Here is a 22,247-nt window from a genome sequence, read left to right as displayed (position 1 = left end):
CAGCTACAACTTCAGTCAAACTCCGCTCACATGCTGCAGATGATTGTGTTCGCTACTGTAACGTCTCCAACAGTCGGGACCAACTGCTACTCAAGTTTTGTGAATGGAGAGAGATCTGGCAAATGAAAATTAACTTTCAGAAAACCGTTACTATAACTTTCACGAACAAAAAGTTTCCTTTGTAATACACCTACAATAATAATGGTTGACACATTAAGCACATAAACTAGTTTCATTACCTAGGCATCACTTTCACAACTAACCTCAAACGGCACCGGCATGTTGATCTAATCTGCTCCAAAGCTCGTCAAGAGCTTGTCTACGTAACCAGCACACTAAAAAAACTTGACAAAAGAATACAGACTAACAGTGCACAAATCTTCAGTGCAGCCCGTACTCGAGTGTGCGTCCATAGTCTGGTCACCGTAGTATCCTGTGACATTTGTAGCTTTGAATTCATTCAGCAAAAAGCAATCAGATTCATATACCAGAAGTATGACCGTCATTTCTTGCCTGCATCACATGCTGGAGACTTATCGCTCAGGTCATTGATGCACAGGCACACGTGTGAATGCCTCACGACTCTGCATAATATTGTACATTCGGGCACCACAATTGCTGCATCCTTTTTATTTATTTCCGCTACTGCATGCATTACCTGGTGCACTAACCCCTTAAACATAACCCCACTGAATACACACGTGAACTGTTTCAAACATTCCTTTTTTTTTCCTTCCACAGTTGATCTGTGGAATGAGCTGAATAGATCCTTGCGAAACCTGCCAGCAAATCAGTTTGCTGACCAACTGCATACTCATGTGACAAGCCAATATTTCTGCTTTTCATTTGTTATTTAGCCCTGTCTTGTATATTTTGTTAATTGAGTGTATCCTTGCATTTCTGCTTTTGTTTTTTGCCATGCCCACCTGCAATGTCTCACAGTTGAGACGGCAGTATTTGTAAACAAAATTGTATATATAACTCAAAATTCTTGAGCTTATAATTTCAACTAGTGATTAGCTTCGTGTTTAGGTAATAAGGAAATCTTTAACAATGCACTACTTTTTGTCACGGAGAAATTCTTGAGTGGTGTCCAATAAAAACAACAGCTGAACTTCACCATGCATATTTACTCGAAAAGCTGCTTTTACAAAATGAATTTCAAGTGCTACTAGAAGTATGTATGAAAAAAACGCAGCTGTATTGCACCCATCAATGTATCAGTACTCATGTGCACCAAACAATCATTCTATTTTCATTCACTAATAAAAGGCAAAAGAATGAGAAACAGCAGAAATGAACTCTCAAGTTTTTTATCCCACATCTGCTGCAAAAACAAACTAAAATGTTCAAAACCATCCTGGGATCCTGGGTATCCAAGGGCATGTTTCTTTTAAAGTTTGGATGTTGTCCCAGCTTTCTTTTGTTTTGCCATCATTAATTTTGTAGGCTTTTTTTTTTCAGGTGCTGAGAGTCCTTTTCGGCTGCTTGTTGCCGCAAACATTATCCCAATGTAAATGTCATATTTAAAAAGCTATAGCTCTTTTGCAGTTTGCATTAAACATGCAAACTGCTTCTATACCACACCAGTTTGATTTTTCAACAGGATATATCAGATCACTCGAGGTTTCAGACGAGGCATCTACACTTGCCGGCAGCCTGGTTCTGCTCACAGTTTTCTACGACTGCACATGAGAAAAAACTTAATTCACTAAATTTATTCTGTATATTCCACCATAATATTCCGTCAAGAGATAGATGAAGGCCCGAAAATCATGATAAAAAATAAAGAGGAAATTAGAAAATTTTGACCGAACAGACCATTTCATTTGCTGTGTAACCCATAAAGAATTTCAATTGTGATCCGAAAGGTGGTCTTATGCTATTACGTGCATGGCAGCTCATTTGTGACAAAGAAATCTCAAGCAAAGTGAAGTAGACATATTTATTTCATTATGATTTATGCATGTACAGTTGTAAAATAAAAATACCAATTCTTAGACATATCCGTGTCCTCATAGCAGCAAAAATATTTAAAAATTCCAATACCAACCACACAAAACATTTAAATTTTCTGCAATACTGTTCCCTGACAAAAGCTAAGCAACCTCTAGCAAATGACAAATAGACTGCTTGCAGCTAGTTTTCAACAACATAGAAAAATTAACAGTAGCATAGTGAGGTACAACTCCTTAAAAATCCCCTGCACAGTGATAGAGCTCACATATCTTCCATGCATAGCAAAAACATAAAAACTATGATGTTCCATTTGAACTGAAATTTTAGGCACCAGCACAATGTTTTCAGACTACGACTTGAACAAAACTGATTAACTTTCTCAAAACTGGTGAAAATGCGTTTTCAGAAAATAGCACCATTTCCACAAAATCCTAGCATCAGTTTTTCTAACAGGCTCCAGAAAGAAAGCACATAGGGCTTAAGTAATCCGCTATAAGCACCTATCCTGGACGCTGCACGAAGCTCACAAGTGTCATGCCAAGTGCAGCCTTAGTAAGCACAATATTACATCGAGTCTCACACTCCACCAACATTTTACTCCTTTACTTGAAGGGCAGAAAAATTACAAGCATAATAAAGTCCTTGGGGCAGCTGCTGTGATGGTCTAAAGCTTCCCAATTAAGATTTTCAACAACATCATTTGATTAAAACGACTACTAGTTCATCAACCATTTGCGTAAGCAGTCAACAACTGGAATGCAGGCAGATGTATCAACAGGTTTCTTACTTTGGTCTGCATGAGATGCCCTGCTCTCTATTGTAAGCTTTGGCATATTTATACAGGCACCCTGCTTGTCAAAATGCACAGAATGGCACAGTTATTATTTTTTTTAAGCCTAATAGTATGCACTCCCCAGTGACAATCTGGTTCCTGACCAGAATGCATATAGAACAGAACACCTAGGCAAACAACAAACAGCAGCATAAAGTCTATCAAAAAACAAAACTGAGAAAGCCACATGCTTGTTTTGCGCACACATTGCATATTTGCATAAGCGTGCACAGCTTACATATAGTACATACAATTATAGGCATGTACAAGTCTCTCCACAAGGGAGGGACCAAAGTTCATGGTAGCGCTTAGTCTTCTGGGTAGCAGGAAACAATGTGGTACAAAATTTGCACCCTTAATGTGAAGTCAAGACTGCCACACAACACACACTTCCTTTCTTATTTTAGCAATTGACCATAACAGGCAGAAAGAGACACTGTGTTCACACTCTTGTCAGGTAATGATTTTTACTAGAAAACTTGCAATAGATGGACTGCAAACTACAAACATGATTGCAAACTCTCCAAGCACTGTGCTTTAGCACACCATTTCCAAAAACTTGAGAGGCCTGCTTTTACCTTTCGGAAAAATAAGCTGATTCTTTTACAAGCCACTAGCAGACCCAAAAAAAATAATGAGCACGTGCAGTACTGACACATGAAAGCGCACAAAAAAACCCTGACTGCCATAAACAATTTCTAAAAAGGTGATGTACAGTAGTTACCATAAATTATGCAAAATGAGAGGCAACAACTATCATCAACTAGACAGCTAAATTTGACAACAACAATCTCAATGGCAACAAAAATATTGAGCTACTAACCTACATTTTCAAAATGCTAGAGGCACCATTAGAAACACTACGGTGTAAATGTACTAAAAACAATGAATGCTGCTTCATGGACTCCAGTGGCTAACGATTTTTGTTACTTTCATAAACAAATTCAATCCTTATTAGAAGGGAAGCAGATTATTGTGTGCAAGCAATCAATATGTTATGATGGTGAATTTACACAACATTCCAAGCAACTAGCGAGGTTTAAATATAGGCCACTTTATTGAAAAAAGAAAAAGAAACAGTCACAGAAACCTTTGCTGCTTATCTACTGAAGCAACAAACAGTGGTAAATAATGAAATATAACTAGCTGACATGATTCCACTGCTAACAAAAAAAAACATTGGAGTTATCAATTTGCAGACTGTCAGAAAAAAAAAATCAGGACCTGTAATTTTCCATTAATTTTTGCTATTTTGGTAACATTCCCTGTGCTAAGAAGAAAGTACACAAAGTATTTAAGGGCACAAGAACACAACTACTGACAACGGCCGTACACCCTGTTAATGGCCAATGGTACACGCACTAACTGGATGTCACTGAAACAGGCGGTCACATTGCAGCTTGTTTAAGACTTGAGCATTTTCTATATGTATAAAAATATACTAGGGCACCATTTTTCTTTTGCGCAGCTCACACTAATATGACTTGAAGCTCTGATGTATGGAAGTTGTTTATAAGGTACATTATTTATACTCAATAATCATCAGACTGCAAATGAAAACAACACCAGCGATAACAAACAAAGACAAGCTCTGTGCTTTTAATCTGCATGCAATGAGCAGTCAATTTCCTATGGTAACTCACACATTCTAAAGCAGCACCTGAAACATTTCTTTCCATTACCAAAACAGCAACCTGAGCAAGCAGGCTCCTCAAACGCAGTACTAGACAGCATTGCATTTAAGGCACTAATAAGGCATCTCAATTTGTCTGAAACTGAGTCTACTATTATGCAAGTTAAATCACAAGGTACTTTCTACAGTTGCCAGCTGTCATTCCCAATGAGTAAGAAGTGAATAAACAGTAAGTTATGACTAGCTTTGTACTTAACACATACATGCACTAAACAAGCTTAAGCAGCATTCCGAAGAGCCTGCATGCTTTCACAGACAACGAAGTGCCTTTAATGCAACCCTTCTAAACTAACCGCTTCGCTCTTGTTCAAATTATTATGAGCATGTATTCAAGGAAAAAAGGACAGTGTGGTTCCAGGTACTGATAGGCGGTAAATGCAGCAAACAACCATTAAGAAGAGCTAGGTATAATCTCAAATGCTAACTGACCTGCACCAGCAACCTAACTAAGTTATAAAAAGAATACTTGCTAATATTCTTAAAAACTCTCATCAACAACACTGGCCAGGATGTGTAACAAAACCCAGTAAACACTAATAAAACATAGCCATTGACACAACAGCCATATACACAGGCAAGTAAATAGTCTGCACTTATAGTATAGCCGCCAACACAACAGTATGTGCTTACAAATGAGGAAAGTCAGCACGAAACAAGTAAAGTATTATCAATTTTATAAACAGAGAACTTATGGAGGGAAAAAAAGTGCAAAAACAGCTTTTTAAACTAAAATGCAACTGCTGCCAAATATACCCAAATCTGCACATCAGTACGAAATTAGAGCCGAGGAAGGGATGCAACGTCAGTCCAGTAGGAAAGGCAGAGATACTGTGCGCCTATGCCTGAATTAGTTTCTCAGTACGTATCTGGAAGTAGCATGCCTGAAAAGAGAATGAGATGGATTGCACATCTGTACTTGAGCGCACGCGCACACGCACGTGCACACACACACGAAACCACAGCACAAATGAAAGTGACCATCTCAATTCAGTGAATCAGAAACAAAACCACAAGCGACACACTGAAAAAAGCTCACATACAAACCAGCCAATGAGTCTGCCCTCAGTGAGCAGTGAAAGACTGCACAGAAAACAGAAAGATCCCAAAAGAGATGGCAATGGTATGAGGGTAAAAACCTGCCCTAATCAACCACAGTAAGGTGGTACATTAACCCTTTGCAGTCATTTAGCTGTGTGCCATCTTACACCAAAAACAATCGCATGTCGAGCAACACCTGTTAGGTAAGCTTTTTGCATCTGTTAAACTTGAAGCGTCCAGATTTTCCAGTTTTTCTTGCTGGAACTATAGTGTCATCTTTTGCAGTCTCTTCCAAGATAAGTTTTTACAGTTCTTTCGCCCTCAGAAGAAAGCATGAAGCCAGCTGGCATACTTCAGAACAGTTGTAAATTATGGTAATGATTACAATGCTTGTGTACCACACAAGAGGCTCAAGAAAGTTTAGTGACAGTGAAGACAACATTAGCACAGAGATCAATTATGCTCCACTTAAAATGGCATAGGCAATTCACCTGATGACAAAACCAAACCTAAAGATAACAGGAGAGAGACTGTTTTCCTGCACAAAACAGCAAACATTCTAACCTCCACACAGAAGAAAGCTTTGATTACGTTCATACAATGCAAAATTATTGCTGAGGCATTGAAACACTCTGAAAAATGGCATATATAAATGTTGCACTGAGCATTTGTACACAGCCATGGTGTCAGAGCTTCAAAAAATGGTGCCTGATCCAAACTACCATAAAGAGTGCAAAGTATTGTGACCACAAAGAGTTAAAAATCAGACTGCTTTTCATGTGCCTACAAGCTAGCTCTGAGCATGCAAGAACACCACACGTTCATTAGAACACAAAATGACCCAGGAACAGTACACTGCTCACAACATTTTTGAACCCACCGGCAACGGCTTAGTGGCTGAGTTTAAGAATGTGGGATCAAATCCCAGTCACGGTGGCTTTATTTTGATGGAGGAGAAATACTCAAACACTTGGTGCTGTGTAATGTAAGTGCACACTAAATTAATCCAGAGCTCTCCAATACAGAGCCTCTCATAGCCCATGTACAGCTTTTAGACATTAAAGGGGCTGCGAAACACCGCTTGAACGGATGCCGGTTACGCTTCAGATGGATTCTTTATGTCACACAGATGCTGACTCAAAAAGAATTACGAGAATCGATGCTTAGGAACGGGAGTTATTCAATGAAGAAATTTCAAAATACAAGCAAACAAAATGCTGCCCTCAACTCGATTTTTGCGTCGCGCAGCTTCCCATTCCCATTTCACTCTCCCAATGACGACACTTAATGCGACCAATCAAAACAGCCTATCTGAGCACGTGGTGGAAGTTTGCATTCCATGGTTGCCTGTTCTCTGTAACTCGTTCATGCCAAGACTGGCAGCGCCGTTTGCATGGTTACGACAACCATGTGAACGCCCAGCTGACCCAGCCATGCTTCACCATCACGTTGACGGCGCAGAAGGAAACACTGATCAGTGGCGTTCCCTTACTTATAGATCCGAACTCGAGCGCGAGATACTGCGACGGTGTGACAGCCTGCGCAAGATATCAGACACATTTAGCATAGCGCGTACCGCTACTGCTTACCACCAACCATTGCCCGTCGCTCCTAGCGCGCTGGTTGGTAACAGCGAGCAAGGAGTGCGTGCAGCTGACGGGAACGCGGCGCCATCTGGCGCCACCGCCCGGTGATCCTCCACAAGCTGACGATGCGCACTGCCTGCTAAATGTGAAGCGAACGCATCCTTCCTTGGGACCGAAACGAACACTTATAGAGTGCAATGGCTAGATCGGATCGATTCCGCAAAGCCGCTCTCAGATACATACAGAGTAGCCATAAGTGTTTCGCGCTAGGTCCTAGGATGTTTACAGAGAGGCGCAAAGTCCTTCGATGCAAAAAGTAGCCAGAGCCTCTGGTGGTGTATTTCTGTTTTATTTGATTTACAGTGCTTTTATCTAGGGCAAACAAGTTGGTTTTGTTAATGTAATATAAAACACGAAAACTTGATAAAACGTATCTCTAGTCATTAACGCAATTTGCAGTATATTTAATATTTACTCTTTGTCCAATCATCAAGCTCACACTAAGTGATGTCACATCCGCTGCTAAAAACCGCCACTGTATGGTGACACCGTCAGTGCCACGAATCACATCCGCTGCTAAAAACCGCCACTGTATGGTGACACCGTCAGTGCCACGAATTTGTTTTTGCGAGCTAATTAAAATATTAAAAACCACAGTATACGTGGTATGACCGATGCTAATAGCATCACTATAACTCATTCTATGCAACCAACAGGCAATACAATGCACTGAAAATGTGTTTCGGGGCCCCTTTAAGTCCCACATTAAACATTAAGTCCCACACAATATTTTTGAGCTCTATGAGTACTCCCAAGCTATCACCACAATTTTAAGCATGCAGAATTGATTAATGTATTCCATGATTTGCACAAGTTGTATCCCACAGAAGCTTTGAAACCACCTCTTAGTGTCAAACAGGGAGACAAAGTACTCAATAATAAGTGACCAACCAGCAACCACATTCAAGATTGCACAATTACCACCCACATGTGCAATGGCAGAGCACAAGAATGTATGACTGATGTGCAGTGTAGTACCAAAAAGCACTAGGGATTTAAAAAAAAGTAGTTTATTATTTCTTAATTTTTTCCAAGCCCTTTCCTTAAGTTGAAGTGTTACAGCTGTCACTAACGGTCACACAATATATTACCTAATGCGTGTTACTGCACTACCAAAGTTTCTATATTACTGTTGTATGCTTTCATATCATTTTCAAATTAATATATTTTGCTGGTGACATTACCACCACTGCTTCAACCTTCTACCTGTTCAGTATATACTTGTTTTATTGTCCCAATCTGCTAAAATCCCAACACCAGCAATTGCAGCATCAATAAATTAATTAAATAATTCTGTACGCATATTATCTTAGTGTGAGCTCACATAATTTTCCTTCACCTGATCTGATATCACGTGATGATGATGAAGATGGATTTTTATAGCGCAAGAGAATCTGCGGCCAAAGAGCGCCATGGCACAAAGTATTTTCTTCTACTTGAGGTGGGGTCAAAGACCTATTTCCCAAGCATTTCACCCTATATAAGCTGAGCACCAGACCAGGGGAAGGCTTGTACCCACTGTATCACTGGTGGGTACCCGGCGGCACTGGGGATTGAACGCGGCGCACCTCCCACATGCCAGGCAGATGCTCAGACCACTAGGCCACTGCCGCGGTTCATGCCAGGAACCAGTCACAGTTTTCCACACTGAACACAAATTTGGCTAGAATGCATTATATGGAGCAAATTATTAAACATGTTACTAACCTTGACAGTGGTGAACATGATGCCAAGCTCGCCATTTTGAAAATGGCGCTCCATGAGATCATCCACGAAATGAATTTCTGAGCCAAGGTTGCGAATTCGTGCTCGAACTACCACATACTGGAAGACTGGAAAAAGGTCATCCATGTTCCAAAGAAAGTCCCCCAGGCCTTTTTGAACTTCCTGCACAAAAACATTTTTAAAAAATCAACACATCGGCGTCTCACTCACTATGCAGTTTTTTGCTCAGTCACTAGAGCAGCTGGCGTCACCTATGGAAGCTTCTTGGAACCAGATGTGACTAAACAACTCACAATCAAAGAAAATTTTTCTGTGGCCCTGTAACGTTGAAAATCTTCGTTTATGTTGTAAATATACCTCAACTAACAAGTGTTACTCATATACTATCCTTTAAGAGGAAACTAATAACCTCACTGTGCACTATATTAGCTGCTCTGGCTCTGTAGCCTTGCTCCAATACCAAGAAAAGTTCTCATGGGTACAGCCATGGCTACCCTATTCCAACTAACTTAGCAACCTCACTGCTCCCCCCATGTTTCTGCTGCCCTTCACCGCATATTCTTTTCTTTGACCTTCACATTGTCACTCTAAGAAACCACCAGCCGTTAGTGCTGCGCAGCACATATCCTACTAGAGTCAATTTCTTTCTCTTCACTTCAGCTGGGATGTCATCAACTTGCACTTATTCTTCAGTCTTCATTGCTCTCTTTTGTCTCCAAACATTACAGCTTTAATTCCCCTTCCATTGCTTGCTACACTGTCCTTATTCGTGTTCTGGGCCTTTTGAAAAGCCATGGAGTTTCACCGCCACACGTAACTACAGGCCCCTGTGCCATGGAGTTTCAGCACCACAGGTGACTACAGGCAGGACACACACGAGTTATATGCTTTACTTATGACGTATAATGCGTTTCCTTATGAAGTAAGGAATAGTTGGCATTCATAACTTGGGAGTGCCTGCAAAATGCACTCAAATCAAGTCTTGCTTCCTGCTAGCTCCTTTCTCACAGTCCACACGTGCCACAACAACTTATCTTGGGTGTACATACCGCATCACTACTTCCGACACCTTATACTGTCTATTGTCAACTGCTGTTCCTTCATCAGACTGCTGAAAATTACTGAAGCTATCTTCACACTAAATTTTAAGCCTCCTGTTGTAATCTACTTTTCTAGGACCCCAACCACTCACTGTCATTAAAGAAGTAATGACACCATTTTTTACACTCAAGTTGTTTATAGCATGTTGTTCGCTATACATCTCGGAACCACTGGACAAAATATGAGCTCATTTGGTGCAGTGAGTAATTTGTAATTGAATTTTTAAAAAGTCCTCCTTAATCGTGTGGCAATCGGGCAACACTGGCGTGCTCGCTGTTCATGATGACATTGGCTAACAGTCACGTGCTTGCTCACGACTGAACTGCGTGTGGTGAGCATAGGGAAGCGAGTTGTTCATTGCTCAGGCTTGGGTTGTGGTGGCGTGAAGGGGGTAAGTTGGAGGGGGACAAAGGCAACAAAGGCCTGTGTCCTTCTCTGTTACACCTAGCTTGTACCCGGTCTCAGCGACTTCATCACAATGTGCCACGGCCACGCTTGGGTAGGTGCGCGCTCTGCTCCGTACCGACTTTGCGTGCGGCAGTTTTGCAGCAGACGACGGCACTGTCAGTTTATGATGTCACTCATGCTTAAATATGGCCGTTGCCGCCAGGAAAAGAGGCTTAGAGCCAGTAACTTAAAATTACAATTTCTAGCTCAAATGTGCATGTAGAGCCCTACTTCTTTTTTAAGTACGCATAATAACGTAGTGGCTAGTAGCTGCAACGTAAAAGCACAATTTGTTGGCAGACCATGTCATGACCCCTTTAATATCTTCAGTTACCTAGCAGGACATCACCCTCAAATCGGAATTTACACCATTACACGGAAGTTACACCATTAGGTTTGTCATTTTTGAAACAGAGTTGCATCTGACAGATCTTCAATCATAGTTTTATGCTGTATAATCGAAGAGGAGACATCTTTGCAAAATATGTAACGCAATATTCACTTGAAGAGCACATTCTTTTCATAGACTCGTGAACACAGTGGCTCAAATGCGCTGATGTTGATGTGTGGCCCTACACTCTACTTTATAAAGCTTAAAGGCTTTGTTAAACCTCCTCCACACTAAAACCTACCCAGTTTTTCATTTTGTCATGCAGTTCTGCAACGTCTTCTTGCAGGCTTGGGCTTGCCTCACTCAGAGGCAATTATTGAAACTCGGACAACTCCAGACACGTTTAGCTCACTGTTAGGCTGCCCGAGTTAGGTGTGAATTTCGCGAGACCGATGTGGGGTGGACAGAGGCACTAATGCGTTGGCAGCAATTCCTGCCCTTCCCTATCCCCTCCGTATTTGAAACAGAGAAAGATAAGTGTTCTACTTCATAGCAGGTAATAGATCTCATCTCGTTTCAACCAAACCGAGAGAAGCAACGCGCTATCATTTTGAGTATTTGTCAGTAAAATATAGCCGAGCTGTATGCATCAATCATGAATTTCTTCGAATTGAGATGAAGCGTTACACAGGTAAAAAAACTTCAGAGGACACTTAAGCTCTGCCTTAAAAGTATGACACTATAGCATTAATGGGTCCCTGTAGCAGCCTGGGGTCCTCTTTGTATACCACTTCGCAGACACGGTCATTCTCTACATTACATACATAGATTGCGGAAAGTCCTCACACTAAAGGGCCAATAAAATGGAAACATGGTTTCTCATGAAGGATGACGAGAGTTCTGCTCATTCACTTATGAGCCACAATTTAACGCACAAATTAATAAGTTTAAAGCACTTGCTGGTGAATAAAATCATCTTATCAAGGACTGAAAGAAGCTTCCGGCAGATATTTTTGGGGTGCCGGCCACGATCCCTCTGTCACTGATTCGAACTGGCAGCTCAGTCTTGGCCAATGCTGATGCAAGTCTATGGTGTCGCAAAGTCACTAATTCGGCGCTATGGTTCTTGCACTGGTTAGTTCGAAAGAGCTCACGAGGGAGGCCACATTGAGGTATGACAGGAGCGACAAGTGATCGCCGAAATAGTCCTACTCAAAACATGTTCCATGCTGCATGCTTGCACCTCTGAAGTGCGTGCAAAGGCAGGCGTGATGACGAACGGACGGCCACATCTCGGAGAACAGTCTGACTGCTTATAGTTTCGGTTTCGCTTTTCCGATATTCACGCTACTTTTCACTAGCACGCAGCGACAGCGCCTAAAATTAGCCAGCATCAGCTAGCCAACAGAGTCCAATTGAGCGCCATTACAGACACTGATTGGCGCGTCGCTGGCGTTTTCTTTCTCCAAGTTCCCAATACCACCTGCTCTTGTTTTCTAAATACAGTAATCCTTCACCAGAAGCCTCAATACTGTGCTTGGGAGTAAATGTTGATGACTTTCAAAATAAATACTATACCACAAGGACAGCATTTCATGGATATCCATCTTAATTCTTACACCCCCATTTTGTGGTGCAGAAGTTGTGTTAGATGACAGATTTCTTATGGGAAACATGAATCATGAAACATTTATTTCCACTGTGAGCTGTTTGATAGATTTGGGCAAAGTGTCCAAAATTTTGATATACCTGTCTTTCCGAATACCACAAGGACAGCATTTCGTGGATACACATCTTAATTCTTACAGCCACATTTTGTGGTGCAATAGTTGTGTTAGATGATTATCGGACACATGAATCATGACAAATTGCCACTGTGAGCTGTTTGATAGGCTTGGGCAAAGTGTCCAGAATTTTGAGTTATCTTTGTCTTCCCGAATAAAAGACTCAGAGAAAGCACCATCTGGCAGATCAGATTAATGGAAATTTCCTTTGCGACTCAGGCAGTGCCGCTTATCCCATGGCTGGTTTTATCAGAAACCTTGCTCTGTAGGTTGCCAATAGAACATTAAGACAGAATTAGTAGCAGTCAGATGACTAACAATTATACATTACAAAAGAATGGGCAAGGTGAATGTTATAGATGAGGTAAGAGACGTCAGCTTGTATGAAAAGGAGAAGTTTCGCATCGCAGAGCCTGCACTCAGAGACAAAGCAGCAAATGTCAGAAAGGAGGGCAGAATGACTGCAACCACACAAAACAATGAAAAAGAAGTTGTTTCAAAGTAGCACCCACTACCTTCAGGCATCCTCTAAAGAAGAAATGGTGCTTGTTTCATATGCTTACACCAATCTAAATGTGATCAAAACGGGAGTGCATATTTTGTCACTTGCCTTGTTGATTTCTTCAAATGTCTGTCGAATGGCTTGAAGCTTGTCAAATGCTGTAAATGCAGTGCTGAAATAAGAAGAGAATGGCTTTGAGCATGCAATATCCTTAATGTGCCAACTTGCTATTTAAAAGAAAATGACATGCATGTCTCTTGATGTGTACTTTTGGAAAATCAGCATAGACAAGCTCTAAGCAACAAGGCTTGAAAGATTTTTACAAAGTAGTTGAGGCAAATATTCACTCAGTTAAAAATTTTCAGAATCCTATGAACTTGGTTTCTCTGCAAGACTGTACTCCAACAAAAAAATTTTGACCAGAGACATCCTCATTTATCAGTCCACTAGCTACACTTAAAAAGAAAAATCAACGTTGAATGGTACAGTGCACATTCCACACCAGTATACCACTGCACAAGAAAACAAGCACAAAAGGGCAGCAGACTGAGTACCTGTCAAGACATTTCACTTTTTCTATTGTGCGTAGTGAATAAGAGTGTAGTCATGTAGCAACAAGAGCACCAGTACATGCACAAAACTGTTCTCTTTATAAATCTGTGAAATTATTTTATGAATATAACTTTAATAGAAAAAATCTTTGGTCACTGAACGTGCCAAAATGTTAAATGATGTTATGGAACCCCTTCACGTTCCTTGCTCACAATGACAACTTTTGAAAATGTTTCAACATGGTCAGTGACCAAAGATTTTTTCTACTATGCTAATCTCTGACCAGATGGCATTCCGCCAAATCCTGGACTATGAATAACTTTTATTTATTTTCATTTTTGTTAGCAGAATGTACATTTGTAAACCTCATATTAAAGACAATCCCAGATAAGTCGAACTCTAAGGGGATCATGAAATAGTTTGATACATCAATAATTCGATAAATAAAAAGAGGCGATAGATAAGCCTATCTGCAAGCTAGAAGAAAGAATACATTACACCTGCACTAGTTATGCACTTCTTAGTCAAATGTGTCGCCAGCTGGTGTGCTGCTAGTGCACCGTTCCCTTGGCGTAGCTATAGCTAACCTGCTTTGCATGAAACTTGTACCGGACAGTTCCTTTGCAACCAGCCACTGCATATCATAAGGTGTCTAATCCAGTTATCAGTACACTATAAAAAAATCCCTCATTGAAATTAAATACAGTTGGTTTCCGCAATGCCTTCAGTAGAGAAGCAAAAGAAGCGCACCAGGAGAGGGCCGCCACAAGGCCTCAAGAAGACTAAGTTTTTAACTCGTCATGTGATTTCACAGTGCTGGCGTTGCCAGCAGGTGCCCAAGCTAGGCAGGTGACCCATTTCCGCACGCAAAAAGTGGTCATAGATTACTGCTAGGAGAAGCGCCATTTGCAGGGCCGTGGGGTGCCGTTCATTATATCGTACAACCCGCGAAATTGAAATTTGATTTACTGCATGACTTTTCTATACCTTCACATACGATTTTCAAGGGGATAATCTGTGTATTTAACACAGCAATAATTCAAAACATCCCGACTTGACTGTATAATTATTTGATCTTTCTAGTGTTGCTTCTTAGCGCACTCTTGACAAACATATCACCATACAGAAGGGCAGCAGCTGGCAAAACAGTGGAAACAACAGCCACTGCTATTGCCTGCATCCCATTGAACTTACAAGCCAGTCATTGCTGCGTCTTCACATACTGCAAGTGACACCCCATCTAAGTGGCAAGTACAAACATGAGAGCAGCAGCAAGAGCGACAAACAGCTGCAAATGTGCAGCTAACCACCGGAGAGCGGCAGCTTGCTGACCACCACTCCATGGCAGTGCCTCTCATAGTGGCAAGTTCTGTCCCTGAACAAGGGTTTATGATGGAAGAGTCACAACCAGCAGAAGCTGCTTTTGAATGCACAATCCAGTTCGGGTTTCCTTTTTTTTTTTTGCTGCTTTAAAACATTTATACCAGGCATTTTGAAAAAGTGGCTGTTGCACAAATTGAGGAAGCTCCAATAAACGTATTGCAATTATCAATTCAGCATGCTAAAAAAAAAAAAACTTGTGTTACTCTTCATGCATTCCATAAGATCTAAATGAAGCATGCTGCATTGCCAAATTGTACACACTAACAATTACATAGCGACAGAATGTGCACAAGAATAAGGTCAAGCAAACACGCTACATAGCTATGCATCAGGCAGCCTGCAAACAGAAGTGACCACATTAAACATGTGACAGAAAAAGCATACCAGTATGCGCTCACCTGATGTGCTGCAGTGCATCAATCGCATTAGTGAAGCACTCGTCTTTGATGCTTGACACACGCTGTTGAAAGAAGAAAGGCTGCTAAAGGCTTACATTATAAGAGGGCTCTTAAAAACCCGTCATACTTTCACCCTCCCATAGAACAAAGAAGAGACAGTGACAGCTACATAACAATGCACACTGTGCCCCTGTAAGTGCACCAGACAATAGATGGAGCATTGTCAACAACACCCTCTCCCATGCCTACATCTCTTATGAGTCGAGGCAATCAAGGCAATTGCGTATTTGGGCATGCTTAAAATCATTTGCTGGGCGAGTTGGTACTTCATGCTTAAATTCACAGCACAAAGACAAACACGGACTTGAGGGGAGACACCACAAAGCGCCGACTTCAACAAATGAGAGAGAAATCAAAATGAAATTGTGTTATACAATTCTGACTGAAAAAGTTGGAATGTGTTGCACCGTGCAAATTTGATGTCTGTTGGGTGCACTGTCTGTTCAGGTTGTAGGGACTGCTTTCTCATGAAAATGGTGATGAAAGATTTCTGAAGAAAGCCATAACAGAAAGTGACATGCCTAATATATCTGGGACCAAGATGCAATCATCCCCGTAGTTTAGAAAGGTCCGCTGACAAGAAAAATACTAGAGAAATTAAGGCATAAATGAAAATGAGTCTGTCGCAGATCACAATGCTGCTGCTAGTATTAAGTGTGAAAGCACCACCCATCTTGAATATGCACTAAATAGTCACAGAATAAATCAGTCACACCTAGAAGGGACAGTGCATTTCAGACATGCAATGTGCAGACAATGCCTGAACACAGAGTAGGCAGACTACCATATTGCACTGAGACAATGCACTGCCTTAAGCTACACTCTGGTCAATATCTGTCTCACAAAACAACACTTATTCGTTGTTTTCAATTCTCCCTATACTCCAGACATTGCCCCCATAGACTTTTTCCAGCTTCCCAAGGTAAGAACTTTGCAAAAATGTTGGTATCCAAGCCCATGGGAAGACTTTGGAAAAAGTGCAATTACAAAACTATGCTGTACCAAAAATCGTAAGATCCAGGACACTTTCTAATAGAAAAAGTACTCAGAGCAGTGCACTGCCCAAAGAAGGGACTATGTACTAGAAAAGTAACTGTATTCAAAATTTTAGAAAATGAGCACCATTCATTTTTTACACGTTCAATTTCTTTTTCAACAGCCTTTGTACTGTGCTTCATGAGTGCAACACCTTACTAGGGGCTATTGGCCATTACTCACATTTCTTTCCATTGTGAAAATCTTGTCAGGAAACTTCAAGGACATGAACTTTCTGCAAGAACATAGAAAAGACAGAAATGTTACAACTTGCTCACCACAATCACCGGCAATGCAAAACCAGTTAAAAGAAACTGTGCGCTGCGTGCTACAGTCTTTTAGCCATCATAATGCAGTGACATATTTCACTGCTTGCACAACACGCCTTACAATATGCTTTTATTTTATATATAACATAAAATATTAGCCAACTTTTTCTATCATGACATTCATATTTTGTAATGTTTTGTTTTCATTTTCGCTATATTTTTCCATTTTACAAATTTTTTTGAAGATTACAATACCACATTGCTCTTTAAATGTTTATCATTTAGAAGAACATTGATTTAGTAGATGCACATGTACTTTCAAGCATTTTCGAATCGAAATATTTGGAGAAAAATAGCTTTTGTAACACCTCCTCCAAAAATAACTGCTTTCTATGAGATAGCAAACATTTTCTTGTAGATTGAGGTATTTGTCATTCAAAGCATTGAAACTTTCAGGTGCCTTATGCAATGAAACAAGCAATTGTATATTTCCTAATTTCAGGAATATTTTTCTTTTTGCATTATAAGCCTAACGTCATAAATATTTACCGTCATCATCATCATCATCATCAGCCTGACGACGCCCACTGCAGGGCAAAAGCCTCTCTCATGTCTCCAATTAACCCTGTCCATTGCCAGCTGCACTCACCGTATGCCCACAAACTTCTTAATCTCATCTGCCCACCTAACTTTCTGCAGCCCCCTGCTACGCTAACCTTCTCTTGGAATCCACTCCGTTCATTACCCTTAATAACCAGTGGTTATTTTGCCTTCACATTACATGCCCTGCCCAAGTCCATTTCTTCCTCTTGATTTCGACTAGGATGTCATTAACCCGAGTTTGTTCCCTCACCTACTCTGCCCATTTTCGGTCTCTTAACGTTACACCTATCATTTTTCTTTCCATAGCTCGCTGCGTTGTCCTTAACTTGAGCTGAACTCTTTTCGTTAGCCTCCACGTTTCTACCCTGTAGGTGAGTACTGGTAAGATACAGCTGTTGTAATATTTACCATAATAATATTAAGCCTTGTATTAGACAAATAAAATTTCACATTACTGCCTAATATTTTTTCTTGCAATGCATAATATCAAACAGTGCATTCATCCAGCTTCATTCTGATGTGCTGCATGCTAATGTGACTAACCTAATTTTTACAGTCAAAAATAATAAAAAGAACCTACAAAAAAATGCTCATTTTTCCCGCAGTGCGAAAGAGTTAAAGCAATATTAGCCTGCAATAGCAATCAACTATATCACCACTTTCAGGAATCCATAACCACATCCTTAAGCATAAACTCTCATTTTTTGCCAGCTATGGCCACAGGGGCACAACTTACTCATCCACCCCGAGGAAGGTCATCAGTGCCAGGTCAGACTGCTTGTTCCATTTGAGTAGGCGTTCCCAGTAGTGCCGATCTTCTTGCTCATTGTTGAGTGCATAAAGTGTCGAGAGTGATGGGTACAGCCGGGGGAGAAGCACAGGTTGAATAAGTGTGTTGGGTGTGATGCACTCTCTAGAAGAACAAGAAAATTCTGTAAGTACAATTTCTAGTGACTTTTTAGTTAGAAAATGCAGCAATTACACTCATTTAATTTCAGAGTGGCCATGTTTCTAAAATTTGCTGAAAGGCTATGCTTGCTGCAGTACTCTACAAGAGCAATGAAGCCCACTGTTTTGCCTTCACCTTTATAGGCCACAGTATTATATGCACAGAATTCTACTAGGCAGGAAACTCACCCGGTAACATCAAAAAAATCATCTGGACTTTCTATGTCCCCTAAGGTGGTCAGAACCATGGGCTTACTTGAATGAGGTAAGTCAGGAAAAAGAATTCTGGAATTTAAATAAACACCATCACAAAATAACATGAATAACAGAAGAGAGACCTAGTGCGTAAATATGAGCAATATGAAGACATTTCTGAAATAACTTCAATTTCAATCTCCTTACCTGACCAGCTCATACAGCCTGTGGCAGAATGATCTGACCTCCTCCACAGCATGTACTAAAAGTCGAGGATGAACACCGATGCCACAATAGGTCAGTCTGTCAATAAGCATAAAAAAAAACAAGCCTTAACAACGAACAATCAAGTTGACATGCAAAGATGCATATAGACTGTTGCAACGCTAAACGCACACCATAAAATGCTTCTCTCGATTAAACCGCTCGCTTAACCACGCTGGAATTAGGCATAGAGATGGCATATGACAGTCTTGCTTTTCAATACCATGTTTGGATGATTCACTTACCTGATATGATTATAAATCTGCATCGTCTGCTGCATTGGCAACCTCCCCTTAACAAGCAGCTTTCGCATAGTACGCATTTAGCGTTGCAACAGTCTGTAGTAAAGCTGTCTATTAAACACAATTGACAAAACAAAAAATTACTGGACCACAATACAAATAAACAGGCAAACACAAGCACAGAAAAAAAAAAGTGTAAATCACCTGAACACGCCAACTAATCCATCCAGAAGATACCCTAAAGGATGATGAACACAGTCAAAGGCACTGGAAAGGTACTCCTTGATCTCCGTATAATGCTCCAATGTCAATGAGCCATGCTTTCTGCTAGTCCGTGGGATGCGTTCAAGATAGTCTAGGTTCTCCTCACAGCAAGGTTTTGCTCTGTAAAATGAATAATGGTCCTTGGAAATTGTGCACACAAATAAAAGAACCAGAAGGTTTAAAGAAAAATAACAAAGGAAAGTTTAATACACGCTCGACACTATGTCGATGTCATACAAGAGAACCACATTATGTACTGAGCTGTTGTGCAAAGACTACCTATGCACAGTTTTTAAAACTGCAGTTTATGATATGGAAAGATGATTATTCTAGACAGTGCTGTCAACCATAGCAGAAAGCAGGGCACAGACAAGATGTGTTGATTCGTAAACTCATCAGCTGATATTGTGTTAACTATTATAGCTCAATGCCATACTATCATTAGAGACTTGTAGATAGCTAGCAATAATAGTCACATCCGTTTTCATATTTTCAAAAATGCAATTTTACTTGGCATTGCAGAGCGGGAAACTCTCCTTTCCAAGCACTTTAAGCCAAAACCAAGCAGCCGAGAGCAGGTGCTGCTCAGCAGAATATGCATCATGTGCTTTTTTTCTGTTCAACTTAGACTGCAGCAGCGAACCGTCTGTGCTTGTCACATCGCACAACCAACGAGATGACATGCAGCACAGAATGGATGTTGCGAATTCAAGCAGTCATTATCACCTTTTTTGCTGCACAGCAGCAGACACCGAGCCACAGGTCACCACTGCTATCTAGGTACGACAAAAACTATGGCAGGACGCCCAAAGAAGAAACAAAAATAAAACGTCTAAGCCCATGCCACAAGGTATAACGGGCCTTCCAGGCAGGAAAAATGCTATGGTGGGGCAGAAAAAAAGAGAAAAAAAAATTCGACAACAATTATACTTCTCGGTAATGCAAATTTAGAGTGCAGCTGTTGCAGTACTTGAACCACAGGTGACTGCATACAGAACATGCAGTGACAAACAGAGGCAGCTCTGGGTTTCAGCTTGGGCAGCACGCACAGCAATTTTCCGCTTCTGAGCTTCACAGACAGCGGTGCATGCTACTCTGGCGCTGCGGGTCGCAGCCATGGAACCGGTTTTCACGCTACCACTATACCCTCCTCCACTTTCCTTTTCAAACTCTATTCGCTATCACAGTCTTACCGCAGCGGTGGCCTAGTTGTTGAGCATCTGCCTCGCATGTGGGAGGTGCACAGTTCGACCCCCAGTGCCACCGGGTACCCACCGGTGATACAATGGGTACAAGCTTCCCCTTGCCTGGTGCTCGGCTTAATCAGGCTGAAATGCTTGGGAAATGGGTCTTTGACCCCACCTTGAGCAACGAAAAATACCTTGTGCCATGGTGCTCTTTGGCCGCACATGCCCTTGCGCCATAAAAATTCACTATCATCATCATCACAGGCTTTCATTCTTCGCTGCGCTATGCGCTCTCTCTAATTCTCCGCTGTGCTCTTCGTTTGCTAGTTATGCCAAGTAACGACGGCGACACTGCTTAACACAAGAATGAGTGCTTTAGGAGCTGCACTCAAAAAGTAAAAAGCCTCAGCCCATGCCCAGGCAGGCCACAAAGAACTAAGTTACACGTGGGCTGTGGGTGCTCTCTAACAACATGTTTTCAGTTTAAAGTGCCTGGAGAGTCTGTATTTCTTATGCCGCAGCCCCAAGCAGTCGGATCTTTCAGAAATTTGCATCAAAAACTTGTTACACCAAAAATATGACAATTATGTTCTTTCAAAAAATTCAACCATTGCGTATATGCATACCAAGGTTTTACTGAAGTGAGAGATGGTGTGCATTGTACTTCAGTACAAAAAAGTTAACACAAAAATAAAAAGAAATGATCACACCATGGATACGAAAATAAATGCTTTCATACGGCTTTTTCACGTGGCTCTGCCTTTTCCTGTTGCTGATGGCAATAGCAATTGCGTCCCATGCATGCTTATTGTCTTGAGTGTCAGAGATGCCGTGAATTCCCAGCATGTCTCGGCAATGGTCAAAGATATCCCTCCACTTCTCGAATGCTGGCACACTCAGTGAGGGAGAACCAGTGCTAATTAGAAGAGAGAAAGAAATGCATGTAACAAGAACAAAAAATTCTTTTGAACTTCGAGGCATGCAATGCTCTTATAAGCACAGTACAATTATCACATAAATAATAACCCCATTCAGAAACACTGGCTGCCCTTCTGTCTTGAAGTGGATAATGGTATGTGTCATGACCTTAGACGTTGTTGAAAGTCACTGTCACACTCTAAGCCACTTCAAGCTTCTAAGTGGCCAGTTCAAAATAAATTAGGTTCAGGGATTGTGCAGTAATAGTACTTTAAAAAAATTTAATCAGAAGAAACAAGATAGCATAAAATAAAACAACTTTGTTGTCAAAGCATGATCAAAGCTCTCACTTATCACGATGGATGAGTGAGTCAACATCGGATATGCTCTGCTCATCGGCAACTGCCTTTTGGTATGTGCCCGATATCTTGATGCCTTCACTCCATACTCCACAAAAAGTGCCTTGGATAGTGTCCCCATTTGACAAACTCAGGACACCCTGTTGAAAGTGAAACGGAAATAATGCATAAAACAACTTCAGCATTGACTTCATTTTTTGTTTGTGCAGAAGAGCTTGTACAGATTCCTACTTTGCCATTTAGAGAGCCGCCAGCACCAAGCTCCCCTTTGAAGATGGTGTTATCTTGGAACATCATGGTGCCATAACCCTGCAAATAACAAGAAGTACTTGAAGTAACTCATGCAGCATGTCAAATACAGATTGGTTTGCTAATTTCTTACAAATGCAAAAAATAAAATAAATATCATTTTAACTACATGAGAATCACAACTCTTGTTAGTGTGTTACAGTGGCCAGCATACATGGCATCTTCTTGTAGTGTTTGGCCACCCAAGGCTGTGGCCACAAAGC

At 41.0% G+C, this 22,247-nt stretch overlaps 1 protein-coding gene across 4 annotated transcripts in view; it reads right to left on the bottom strand.

Annotated features, from left to right (window-relative positions):
• Positions 1-1,931: 1,931 nt before the first annotated feature.
• Positions 1,932-22,247, bottom strand: part of Als2 (Amyotrophic lateral sclerosis 2) — a 61,505-nt gene continuing 41,189 nt past the window's right edge. For 2 of the 4 annotated variants that reach the window (XM_077646749.1, XM_077646751.1), the window contains 12 exons: positions 21,967-22,044; positions 21,727-21,875; positions 21,198-21,374; positions 19,212-19,391; positions 18,709-18,804; positions 18,496-18,591; positions 18,095-18,271; positions 16,670-16,721; positions 15,392-15,453; positions 13,163-13,230; positions 8,876-9,051; positions 1,932-5,365 (listed from right to left, as the gene is read on the bottom strand). In XM_077646749.1, the coding sequence (XP_077502875.1) occupies positions 5,321-5,365; positions 8,876-9,051; positions 13,163-13,230; positions 15,392-15,453; positions 16,670-16,721; positions 18,095-18,271; positions 18,496-18,591; positions 18,709-18,804; positions 19,212-19,391; positions 21,198-21,374; positions 21,727-21,875; positions 21,967-22,044 (1,356 nt within the window). In that variant the 3' untranslated portion in view covers positions 1,932-5,320. Of the gene's footprint in view, positions 5,366-8,875; positions 9,056-13,162; positions 13,231-15,391; positions 15,454-16,669; positions 16,722-18,094; positions 18,272-18,495; positions 18,592-18,708; positions 18,805-19,211; positions 19,392-21,197; positions 21,375-21,726; positions 21,876-21,966; positions 22,045-22,247 lie in introns of all 4 variants that reach the window. The other 2 variants (XM_077646750.1, XM_077646752.1) reach the window with 1 other exon arrangement.

This window comes from Amblyomma americanum, chromosome 1 (genome assembly GCF_052857255.1).
Source record: "Amblyomma americanum isolate KBUSLIRL-KWMA chromosome 1, ASM5285725v1, whole genome shotgun sequence".
NCBI classification, from domain to species: Eukaryota; Metazoa; Arthropoda; class Arachnida; order Ixodida; family Ixodidae; genus Amblyomma; species Amblyomma americanum.
Note: the sequence above shows the minus strand (reverse complement) of the source record. Positions and strands in the feature narration are given on the sequence as shown.